The sequence below is a fragment of the Gallinula chloropus genome (genome assembly GCF_964237585.1).
Source record: "Gallinula chloropus genome assembly, chromosome: 1".
NCBI classification, from domain to species: Eukaryota; Metazoa; Chordata; class Aves; order Gruiformes; family Rallidae; genus Gallinula; species Gallinula chloropus.
Window position 1 is genome coordinate 158,366,609 of NC_140085.1, and position 12,167 is coordinate 158,378,775.

At 40.4% G+C, this 12,167-nt stretch overlaps 1 protein-coding gene across 2 annotated transcripts in view; it reads left to right on the forward strand.

Annotated features, from left to right (window-relative positions):
- The window catches only part of ABCC4 (ATP binding cassette subfamily C member 4 (PEL blood group)), a gene marked incomplete at both ends in the record, with an annotated part of 145,879 nt that overhangs the window by 101,032 nt on the left and 32,680 nt on the right, over nucleotides 1–12,167 (forward strand). For both annotated transcript variants that reach the window (XM_084279539.1, XM_084279540.1), the window contains 5 exons: nucleotides 3,139–3,289; nucleotides 3,927–4,046; nucleotides 5,953–6,063; nucleotides 7,575–7,675; nucleotides 9,794–9,985. In XM_084279539.1, the coding sequence (XP_084135665.1) occupies nucleotides 3,139–3,289; nucleotides 3,927–4,046; nucleotides 5,953–6,063; nucleotides 7,575–7,675; nucleotides 9,794–9,985 (675 nt within the window). The remainder of the gene's footprint in view (nucleotides 1–3,138; nucleotides 3,290–3,926; nucleotides 4,047–5,952; nucleotides 6,064–7,574; nucleotides 7,676–9,793; nucleotides 9,986–12,167) is intronic.

Consider the following 12,167-nt stretch of genomic DNA (forward strand, 5'->3'; position numbering starts at 1 on the left):
ATGTGATTGCTGTTTTCTTCACAGTCATTACAGAAGGTTTATAAATTATAACATTAAGAAATACAGTAAAAGCTGTTAGGTTTATAGGCCATGATTCTTTCCTGTAGGGAATTCTCACGACGTAGCTTTTTCATGCCATTTTCAGTCGGAAGCCGATTCTGCTGGACAAGGTCTGGATCTCTGGCTGAGCACTTCTTGCTCTGCAAACCAAATCCCTAGCTTGCTGCTTGTCTGCAGAGAGGAGAGCAGTCAGACTGCACATGTGCTGTTCTCAACAGCTCAATGGTGATCTTGGGTCCTCTAGCTTGCATGCGGTGAAGCTACTAGAAGTTGGGGCAGTCTCCAGCTGAAGAGGTTCGTCTTCTCTTGTGAAACTCAGGAGCTAGAACCTTTGCCTTACCTCAACGCAGTAACTACATGATTACAGCCTGCAAATGGTTGTGTCTGGCTTTCAGACTACTTCATTAAGAGTTAATTTATATGCAAGTTTGGTTTTCCAAAAAAACAACACACATGACTGATCCACCCTATCATAAATTTTTATAATGATAAGGTGGCGCAGGCTCATCTAAAATTCCTTCCAAAGGCGGTGCCAGATTTTTACTTTACTCATCCTAACCATCTTTTCCTTCCCTATATTTTCACCGTAGCAAGGCTTTGTTTACATTAGCTGGATCCTAATAGTTGTACTCCCACTCCCACCCCCACCGGCACTTTGCAACATATTGTAGATTATCATCACTAAAACTTTGGTTTGGCTTTTTTATTTTTTATTAAGCAGCATTTTTTTAATCAGAATTCTTTTCCTTGAAGCAGCTTTCCTCAACACTTCAGGTTTGTGGCTGATGGTACGGGGAGACAGAAGTACTTCAGAAACTGCTTTTTTTGTGGCTGTCTGGGAGGTGATGGGGGGACAAGGGGAAGGCAGCAGGCATATGAAGCAGATTTGGGACTGAGTTGTCAGAAGGAAGGAACGGACTTCGATCTCCATTTGTTGATGAGGATGGAGGTGAAGGGGGCCTTTAGAAATTAGCTAGTGTGTGGTTGGCTGGCAGGCTTGGCAGAGACAGTGAGCAGCACTGGGGAAGACAGTGGTCCAGACAGGAGAAAATTTGGAGGACGTTGGGAATCATTATTTCCTTTGCCCTCACCTTTTGTAAAAGTGAAATACGCTTACAGGGTTGTACAGAACGCCGGAGAAGTAGAAGGTAGAGAAGGGCTGACAGCAGCAGTGATGAGGAGTCAGGCGAGGCTTTGTTTTTGCTTTGTGCTGACATAACCGTGTGCTTAATTGATCCAAGTGAAATACCATGCACTCTCGCTGCCACCTTGCCTCCTCGTGATGAAATCTAGGTAAAACATTTGCAATCTACTGTGTGTATCTAGAAGGTCAAACAACATGATGCTGTCAACACCTTAACCCACAGATGAGCAGTGTAGTGGTAATGCAGCTTCCTTCAGAGCTCCTACCCCATACCTACCCTATAGCTATTTTCCCTAATAGGTTTATGAGACCCTGTAATGTGCTTTCACGATCTGTGAGATGCAATGCTGTTAGGACGATAAATCTTCTGTCATGAACTAAGGTCTTGCCTGAATCCGAGGACTAAATTGTGCTGACTCATGCAGCTGTAACACAGCAAGGTGTTTGGTCAGGTGAGATTAGGGTAAAGTCAGAAAAGCCTTGAGAAAAAAAAAAAACCCTAAAAAACCCCAGATGTAGGGGAAGAGGTTGTGCTCAGTTTAGGATTTAAAGCCGGGGGGCGGGAGGGTTTGCTAACAGAAGACTAACAGGAAATTCAGTGTTTCATAGGCACATCCACTGAAAGCGTCTGAAAATCCAAGTGTCTCTCTGGTCTCTTAGCTTTTGTGTTACTTAACTTTTCCAACTCAGTGCACGGATGAAGTGACGAAAGCCTTTGTGCTGCCAGGCACACGTTCTTGGGACCCACTGGCCACTAACGTGTTTTTGGCATCCAGAAATCAGGCAGCTGCAAAGTTCAGCTGGAATCTACCTGTGTGTCGTATGTGATGATGAAGAAGGTGGCCTCTCTGCAGTCCCTAAAGGGGAGACATTTTAGAAAACATTATGATTTCTAAGGAATTTGTTAATCACAATAATGTAGGAATTGAGTGTTGAGGGAGAATTTCAGCTGTCTGGGGTTTGTACGGGATGGATTTCTTTTTGTACAGGTTGTTGGAGGCTTTTTCCCTCCCGTTTTTAAAGAGTGAAGGGGCATGCTCTGATTTCAGTGTGCTTGTACTCCTGACACACGGAGCTGGTGTTCTGGGAGAAATTTGTGTGCAGATAATGCTTTTCATAGTGTATTCAAACTGAAAGTTTGATGTGAAAGGTGTGGTCTGCAGGAAATGGGAGATTTAATTCAGAAACTCAGGCCAGTGTCCACCTTCCTAAGCAACAAAGCTTCATTCAATACTATATCTGTTTTTTTAAGAGTATATTCAAGTTTAGCCCAGCCATTCATCTTGTACTCTGAAGTAAACCTGCTACAACTAGCCTCTTGAAGGACATTTCTTGCAGTGTTTAGCATTTTATTCTCATTTGTAACGTTTCCTAGTGCAGTCCCTTGGGAAGAGAAAACTCACTTTCTCTGGTTTTCTTCTAAATGGGACAAAGTTGCTTTTAGGGAAAAATTAGAAGCCAGTGTTGAAAGTCACTCTTTCATCTGTCAAGTCTTTGAACCATAAGTCAGTCTTCCAACAGTTACTTTTTACCTGGACTGAAAAAAAACTTACCTGTGATTCACCAGATAGCCTGGGTTCATTAAAGATTAGTAGTCTGTTCCTTTTATTATCTATTGCTGTGTGACAGCAGTCACAGAACAGTCCACAAAGACGGGCGCTAACGTTCAGTCAACCAGTTTGTAAAGACACTTCTTAAAGAACAATGCAGAAGAAAACTATAAACTGCACAGTTGGTCAAATTAGGTATTCTTGTAAATTCAAGTTGCTTAAAAATAGATGTTGCTTATATGTTATACAATGCCTCTGCTCTTAAATTTGGGAGTTTATGTTTAAATACTTAAGTGCTTCAATAGCATTAAGTAGTTTTGTACTTGTTCTAAATTAAATTCTTCTGGCAAAGAGTTTTTTTATTTTGTTTCTATTGTGTTGCAGACTCTCCTACAGATTTTTGGTGTGGTGGCTGTGGCTGTGGCAGTGATTCCTTGGATACTCATCCCCTTAATTCCACTATTTATTCTTTTCATTTTTCTTCGGCGATATTTTTTAGACACTTCAAGAGATATTAAACGTCTAGAATCCACAAGTATGTAGCTTGGCGGGACTTGATGGTGGTTTGAACCCTGCTTATTATTCTGTGAAATGCTAGTATTTTGTAGACAATCCATCAAAGAACCTTTTCTTTTGCTATGCAAATAACTTCCTTATTGCCTTGGTTCCCAACTAGTGAATTACACACTTAACTCCTGTTTTGCGTAATGATAAAGCTGAGGTCAGCTTAAGTATCTGTAAGTAAAGCAAGTTAAGAACATGGCTACATTTCTGGTCTTTGGGACCTTGCATGCACATCCTAATGGAGTTTCTGACCTAATCTGACTCTCGTGCCTGACTTTAGCTTGACTGTGATATGAAATATTAAGCATTATGAGTAACAAACATTGGTGTCTCGTGTCATTAATAAAGCTCAAAGAATTTCTTCAGTGACAGCTATTGTTAAAAATGTAAGACATTTTTTATAGAAATTAATCTGCCTGGCTGTCTGACTGATTCTAATTGTATAAGCGGGCTTTAGTTAAAGATACTGCATGTTTATTCTAAAAGGATGCAGTGCAGTAACTTGTATATTTAAATATAAAGTGGTAGGATTAAAGATTAGTGCGGTACAGAAAGAATTAAATGTTGTCCTTGAGCTATTGCTAAGTTACTCTCATTTCCCTTTGTAGCTCGAAGTCCAGTGTTCTCCCACTTGTCATCATCCCTCCAGGGACTTTGGACTATTCGGGCTTTGAAAGCAGAGGAAAGATTTCAAAAATTATTTGATGCACACCAAGACCTCCACTCAGGTTTGTGATGAACTGACGTGAAAAATCAAATACCTTGCTCTGTAGGAGAATGTCTTATGCCTTCAGCGACATGTATGGAATGTACATTAAAATCAGTGGGAGCTTTGCATTTGTCTCTTTAGGGTAAAATTTCTCTATTAGAACAAAAACATTATTATCTGTCTAGATTTTGAGAGTTTACTTTGGGCTGTAATAAAATTCGAGATACCCACCCATATGTTTTAACAATGTCTGAGATTAACATTTTAAAATATGTCTGAATATTTAGAGAATAATTTCTGACATTTACCTGGATTCCATCTTTAACTGTGCATCTTCTTGTGTTGAGGGCTCCAAAGCTGGACACAGTATTCCAGGTGAGGTCTCAACAGAGCAGAGTAGAGGGGAAGAATACCTGTCACCAGGAAGCTGCTATAGGCAGTTTCCAGGAACAGTGGTCTCCTGGATTTCAGACAAGTACCTACATCATCATGGTGAATTCAATTTCTGGAACTAGGTTTGTGATTTGATGCAGTGCTCTCTTCTGCATACGTTGTTCCATGTACCTAGGTGCATGACTGTCCATGAGACCGTGTCAGATGTCTTGTTTAATGAAACCAGCTGCTGAATGTGTGGTCAGGCATACACAGAGTTGATGTAAATAGGACTAAGAGGTTACCAGCTCTGGACTTTACCAGGCTGCCTCTTGCTATAGAACCATTGAATGGTTTGGGTTGGAAGAGACTTCAAACACCATCTAGTTCCAACCCCCTGCCTTGGGGGGGATTTGCCCAAAGCCCCATCCAACCTGGCCTTCAACGCTGTCAGGGAGGGAGCAGCTGCATCTTCTCTGGGCAACCTGTTCATCCTTGCACTTCCCCTCTGCTGCCCTCCATAAGTTACACAAAGTTCTCGTGGTTGGTTTGTTGATTACACTGTGTAATCTGGCTATCAAAAACGATCTGGCTTACTTCTTCCCTTTTTCTAGAAAAGGGAGGGGTTTTTTTTTAAATTTTTTAATCTTTCCTAGGCTGGTCTAAGGAACAGTGCAACAGTTGAAGCAGCGCACTGGCCTTTAGCATGGAATAATGACAAGCAATGCAGAAAGGGTTGGAATGTTAACCTTCTGCTATGACTTGATTGCAGCTGGAACAATTCATCTGACTGCAACCTTAGCAATAAATAATGCCATACTTTGTTATGGCTACTTGACTTCTGGTTTTGGCCCTGAATTCAAACACTTTCCCTTCTGTATTGCAATATCTTTTCCTTCTGTTTCCCATATCTTGTCCTGTGGCAGATCTATCTGGGTGGAATTTAGCACCAAACTTTTGAACGTTTGGATGTGAGTGTGCAATGATGTCCACCTGTGAGCTTCCCCAAAAGTAGCTATGTGCCTTTAGTCAATTGAATGGCTCTGTAACTCCACAGGCTGCATTGAGTAGCTCTTCTGGGAGCTTAACCAGCTGCAGCTGCCTTCTGAAGTCTTGGCTCTGACAGTGGTGTTGTGATATGTTCTAGCTAAAAGCCCGTAGACTGTAGTCCAGCTACAGCAAATGTAGTTGTACGTCTGCTTTTGTTTAAGACTCCCGAGTCCACTGCAGTTAAAAAAACAGACTTTTGATTTTAAAGAAATGGACCATGATTCAGTCCTTGACTGTTTTTCTTTCTCTTTCCTATTACTGTATGTTCTACTAACTGTGGTTGCCATTGTGGTTGCCATTAGTGTGAAAACTGGGTTAGACCCTATCAAGAAAATCAGGCAATACTCCAAACATCATCGGTCTGTACAGGGGCGCACTTGAAGGTGGAAAACTGGGTTCCGTTAACCAACTTATAATATTAACATGAGTTAACGTGATAATAATTGATCAGATTCATTTTCTAATAATCCACCGTTCTTATGTCTTTGTAAAACACACTTCAGAGGCCTGGTTTCTCTTTTTGACAACCTCGAGGTGGTTTGCTGTGCGTCTGGATGCCATCTGTGCCATCTTCGTTATAGTGGTTGCTTTCGGTTCCCTGCTTCTTGCCAAGAGTAAGTACAAATGTTAGAAAAAGTTCACCCAGTAATTACCATGTAGAGTAATGTCTAATTCTTTTTCATAGATTGTTGTTTCTAATTGTTTAAGGACTGTAATTAAATTAAATGTTTCTTTCTAGATCATGATCTTTTCCTCAGTCTAGGGCATGGGGCTATTTCTGTTTTCCTGCAAATAGTGGAGGCAGTTCAGGCTTCTTCGCATCTTGGGCACGTATCTGCCATCATCCCCAAATGTGCAAACGAACTTGCAGATCTGTAGTCTTCCCTTTTGAGATTTCAGAGCAATGGCAACAAATAAATCTTCTTTTTCCTCAAATTTGACTGCCTTTTTTTGGGCCTGCAGGGCTTTGCTTTTCATGCTGAAACACCCACAGAGCTGCTTCTTAACAACTTTTTTTTTCCTTTCTACACGTGGCACAGTAGGCCAAAAGGCCGGCTGAAATTCCTAGGGATACTCTTCTAATATCTTGGATCAGCAGGATAGGCCAGTTCCAGACAGAAAATCACCTCATAATAACACATTTTATGTTCACTGTCACTCATGAGCTGTCATTAGTGTATGCATCATCCAGGGTGTAATTGGGTTAGATGTACTAGAATGAGATAGTCATCTAAAATATGAAGGAAGAAATAATTATCTTGGACATGAAAATTAGTGCTAATTTCCTGGTTTGCTTTCTTTTCTTTTTCCTTTGGATGAGTTCTGTGTATGCATGTGTGTTTTAAAATTTGAGCACTCTGTGCTGCTCCACACAGAAAATTTTGCGCTAGGTTTGCTGTTACTAGAATGCAAAAAGACAAGTCAAAACAATGGCCCTGAATCTTTCATTGCCTCTGGATAAGGAGTAGCTCTCTTGAAGTCAATAGAGCTATGCTAGGATAAAATTCAAGTAAGTCAGAAGACAATCATGCTTAATATCAGGACAGATAGAATTAATTTATTTTAGGAGAGTAGACCCACTGAACACAATAAATGCTTACATAACAAGGGGAAGAAATACTCTGTCCTGTTATTTTATCTGATCACTTACAGAACTACAAAGGTGATGTAAATGTTGGTAACTCATTTTGTAATCCTTTTACACTCGTTTTTTGCTTAGGTTTAGGGGCTGATGTAATTCCCTTAGAAGAAAGAGAAAAGTTACTAAAGCTCATCTAGATAAGGATGACCCTAACATACTATCTAAGTACAGTCTGGAGGCTGAACTTCAGTTTTTAGATAAAATGCCAGGCCAAGGAGAATTGGGATTTTCTTTTACAAATATACAGACAATTTCCAAAATGTACCACTGCTCCCCTCCTCCCCACCCCCCCAAAAAACAGTGCCACAAGTAGCTGTTCTGCCTGGAGTTACTCATTGAACAGATGGCATGTATGGTGTAACCAAACAAAACTCTGGCTGTGATGCTTCCATCATATAAGTAACCTCAGGAAAGTGAAGTTAACTCGGATTTTGTGCAATTACCAGTGCACCTATTTGATTGTGTTTTTCATTTGTTCTGCAGCCTTGAACGCGGGGCAGGTTGGTTTGGCGCTGTCCTACGCAATCACCCTCATGGGAACGTTCCAGTGGGGAGTTAGGCAGAGTGCTGAAGTTGAAAACCTGGTAACGTTTATTTCTTCATTTTTACCTCTTGGTTCCCTGTGACAGGAGGGAGACCTTAAGGATGGGATTCTTCTTAATTAACTTAGGACGTTAGTACTTTAGCAAGTGATTGAGGCAGCACTTAACAGTCCATAAAGAAAAATAGCCTCTTCTGGGGTATAATTTGTCTGACTGATTTTGAATGTCTGTTCAGTTGAATTGTGCCCAGTGACTGTCCCTCTTCATTCATAGTAAGGAAGGCTTTATAATCACCCTTTACAGCAGAAAGGAGACTGTCTGGTTGCACTGTGGTCAATTCCCTTGCAACTTGCTAAAATTACAGGAAAGCAATCCCTCTCTGCAAGTAAGATCTTTTTAATTTAATTTCAGTTTGGATTTGGGATTTTTAATTTATTATTATTTATTATTGCATTTTAAAATTGTATTTATATCCCCCGTGGCATTTTTAGGGCCCTGTTAATTTGTTGTAAAGGCTTATGTCTTCTCTAATTTGTTGTAAGTTAACAAATATTTGAACTTATTTGTTTATATTCAAATGAGAGAATTATGTGTTTTCCAAAATGTATGAAGTAAAATGTTGTCTACCAATTTACAGTATTTACTGGCATGTTCTAGTTTGCATATTTACTTTCTTAAGTTAATATATAAGAAAAAAGACTTTTAAAAGAACATAATGAGCATAAACCTTTTTTTTTTTTTGCTTTGTGTTGACAGCTAAAGTTTACTTGTAATTATGATTTGCTGACCACGGTCTAGGAAATACATGTAGCCCTTTTGTAAAAGTTCCAGAGCTGTGTTTAATAACAGATAAAATTAATAAGAATGCTAGATTTATATATTTTTTTTGTCTAGCACATTGCTTCTTGAGAGCATTTTTCAGACATGAATAAACTAGTGGTGACAGACTTCAGTGAGGAATGGGAAGAAAGCTTTCAGGCTTTTTCATACCAGTTGGGAAGTTTTGGAAGTGTCAATCTCTGGGACTTTTGCATAGTGTGTTGCTCTCTTGAAGGCTGTGATTCAGAAATACTTTGGAGGAAAAAGGCTTGCCATTCTCTGAGCTGGCTTTCATGGTCATTTTATGGAGCTATGATTATTAGCATCAACTTCTTTGACAGGCGGACATCCACCAAAAGTACCTCATTACTAAAAGCTGGCTACATTTGGGGGAGGCAAGAACATTTCCTCTCTATTCTACTCTGTTGTTCTTTCCTTGTACTCTTTTCATTGGAGCTTATTTTGTGATGTGAAAAGGGCAGGTGGCAGTGACAACGGAGAACTTGCTGCCTGGTGACGTCTGCCCTTAAAACCCTTCCAAGCAGGATAAGCCTACTGGATATCTTTATGGGTACCTTTCAGAATCCATCTGTGAGTGGCTGCCATTAAATACAGTTAATTGTATTGAGAAGATGTATGGGTGAAACGAAAAAACGCCTAGAAAGCTCAGCTTCTGTTTCTCTTCCTTCCTGTAAGATTAGATGCACCAGCAAATGTTGCAATTTCTTTCATATCTGGCATAAAATACATGGGAAAGCAAGCTTAGCTGCATGAAAGTCAGTAGTAATAAGGTGACAGTTAACTTGGCTTGTGGAGCTGCTTGTAACAAACATATTTAAAAGATTTGCAGGAGGTGAGCATGGTGGTAATGAGCAGGACAAAATAGGGATGATGAACTTGGTGGAAGTAGCTATCGTGCTCATACGGCAGTTTCATGTCTACCTTTGTCTTCCCAACACACAATGAAATGGTGTCATCTTAGCCAAGACTGACAGACAACTCTCAAAGCTTAGATTTCTTAATACTTATGTACATAGCTAGATTTGTAATTAATCCCACTGGTTAGAAGTGAATGCCTATGTATGGATTTATGTACCTTGACAGATTCAGGTCTGAGTAGAACATAAGATGCATTCTTTCCACTTTTTCAGTTGTATGAAATAAGCATAGGATGGTACCAAATACTCTCATCTGTGCTGAAAAGAAAAACTCTGGAATAATTGCCATTGAATCTTTATAGGAAAAATACACACAAACACACACACACACACATATATGCATGCAGTATTTGCAGTAAGCTGAAATTGATGTGTATGTATATGTCTTCTTCCCTCCCCTTAGATGATATCAGTAGAAAGAGTAATGGAATACACAGAACTTGAAAAAGAAGCTCCTTGGGAGACCAACAAGCATCCACCACCAGAATGGCCCAGCCAAGGAATGATAGCATTTGAAAATGTTAACTTCACTTACAGTCTAGATGGACCTTTGGTTTTAAGACATTTGTCTGTTGTCATTAAACCAAAAGAAAAGGTATGTATATGGTTCTCTTGGGCCACTCAGGGGAATTCAGTGAAGGTGATAAATTGACGTGAATCTGTGTGATAATATAAGTTATAATCATATGGATTTTAGGAAATTAATAAGTGTTCTTTTAAAAAACAAGCTGTAGTCATATTTTATAACAAAAGTTGGAGCCTGTTTATTTCCTGTAAGTGTAGAATAAAAGCATCTGCAAACATGAAACTTCTGTCTGTCAAAACAAAGGGTTAAACAGATTTCATAGTTTCCTGATAAAATTTGAGTTGTGTCAGAAAGCCTCAGACATTCAAAACTCAGCACAAGTTGTTTGTTCCAATCCAAAGGAAATGGAGCTGCATTAGGAAATTGGGGATCCAATAGAGGGAACGTAAACGGAGCGAAAGACATCAACAGACAGGGTGAGCAGAGACAATTGAGAGTAAGGGATGTACATGCTCTAGCACAGAGCCCTGAATGGAAGGGAGAAGAAAGAAATACAAATCAGTTGCAGAACTTTAGAATTGGGGATTTTATTTCAGTTCCTTTCGGCTACCAATCCAATTAACTGTTGCCATTAATTAGATTGGTAGCCAAAAGAAACGTAGAAATAAAACTCTTCCTCCTCTGCAAATTTGACTCTTCCTCCCCAATTTTGACACTATCCCTATTGAAAGAGTGCTGCAGGGAAGGTCTCCCCCACAGACAAAATTAAATTAGAGCCCTGCAGTGTTAATTCGTGCTTTGCTACATTTCAAATGCACGTGTACTTTTTCGATTAGGATATCTTCCCTAGGAGGCTGGTTCAACTCTCCACAATCATTGCCCTGGCCTCATTTGTAACATGCTTTTCCATTCAGTCCCAAACCTGTTTCATTCCTCAAGTGGACCTTTTTAATAACATGCATGTTACAAGAATTCAACCCAACTTTGCTGCATGGAGATGATCTCATGGAATTAGGTATGGGTGAGTTAAAAATGGTGTTTAAGAAAAAGAGCAAAAGGGATGTTTATACACTCTCTACTTTTCTTGCCTGTGAGCCATCGCTCTAGCTGTTACATACCCCTCCAGTGTAATAGCAGAAGAGATTTACGTTTCTTAGTGAGACACAGAAATGAAATAAAATGAAATAAAAATAAATTAAATAAATAAAGATTGAATAAAATAATATAAAATAAAATAAGGAAGCAAGATATATTAGCAATGTATGACTCAGTCCTTGGTGGGGGCAAGAGAAGGAGGTATGACTGGAGGTATTTATTTTTGCTGAGTGGTTGTGCTGTGATTTTTCCTTCCTGAAGTGAATTTGCCCAGCTAGAAACTATTGCCAAGGCCTTTGGGTTTGTTTTGCACAGTGCTGCATTATACTGCCACTGTGTAAATCTCCCAAGCATCTGTACTCCTTATATTGGTTTTAATTATGGAGAAGAACCAGGTTTCCAGATACTCTGCCTGTGCGGCTCTGACAGTGAGAGCTCTTATGCCTGTTCAGAGTGTAACCCCTGGCTCATACAGACTTGTGGCTGCAGTGCCACTGGCAGGATAAATGAATTTGAACTTCTGCCTTGCTTGTAGTTTTTCCTGTAGCCACCCCAGCGCCCCGGTTTGGGAAGCTGGAGGTGCGGTGAGAGTGGAGGAGGTGTGCTCACAGGAGGAGCTCTGCAAACAGTTGGCTGTGATTAACCTCTTCAGCTACTACAGCTGCAGAAGGCGGTTAGCATGTGCAGCCTTGGGTTTAAACACCACTACCTTTGTTTCAGGGTGCTTATGAATGCTCATTGACTAATAGCTTGTTAAACGCACCTTGTCCTGACAGATCCTAAATCTGAGGGTATGGCTACATTAAGAAGTTTGGAGGGTGAGGGCCTAGATTTACGGCACAGCAGCTGTTCGCGCAAATGCTCTCCCCAGCTTAGCACGAAAGGGAGGTTGCCTGAGGGATAACAAAGACACAGGCAGCTTCAGTGGAGTAGCTGACACGCTGTAAATCTCACCCTCATTTTTTGTGCAGCTCTGCTTTGAAGCGCGAGTGACGCCTGAGTAACGATGAGCCGAGCGTAGCAGGTGTAACTCCTGCGTGCGCGCACGGCTTACGTCGGGCAGCAGAATCCTGGCCGTGCGATCGCTGTTAGGTGGCTGGGACAGACTTCCATTTGCAGACCATGGCTGTGTTTGCACTGGCTATGAACATGAGCC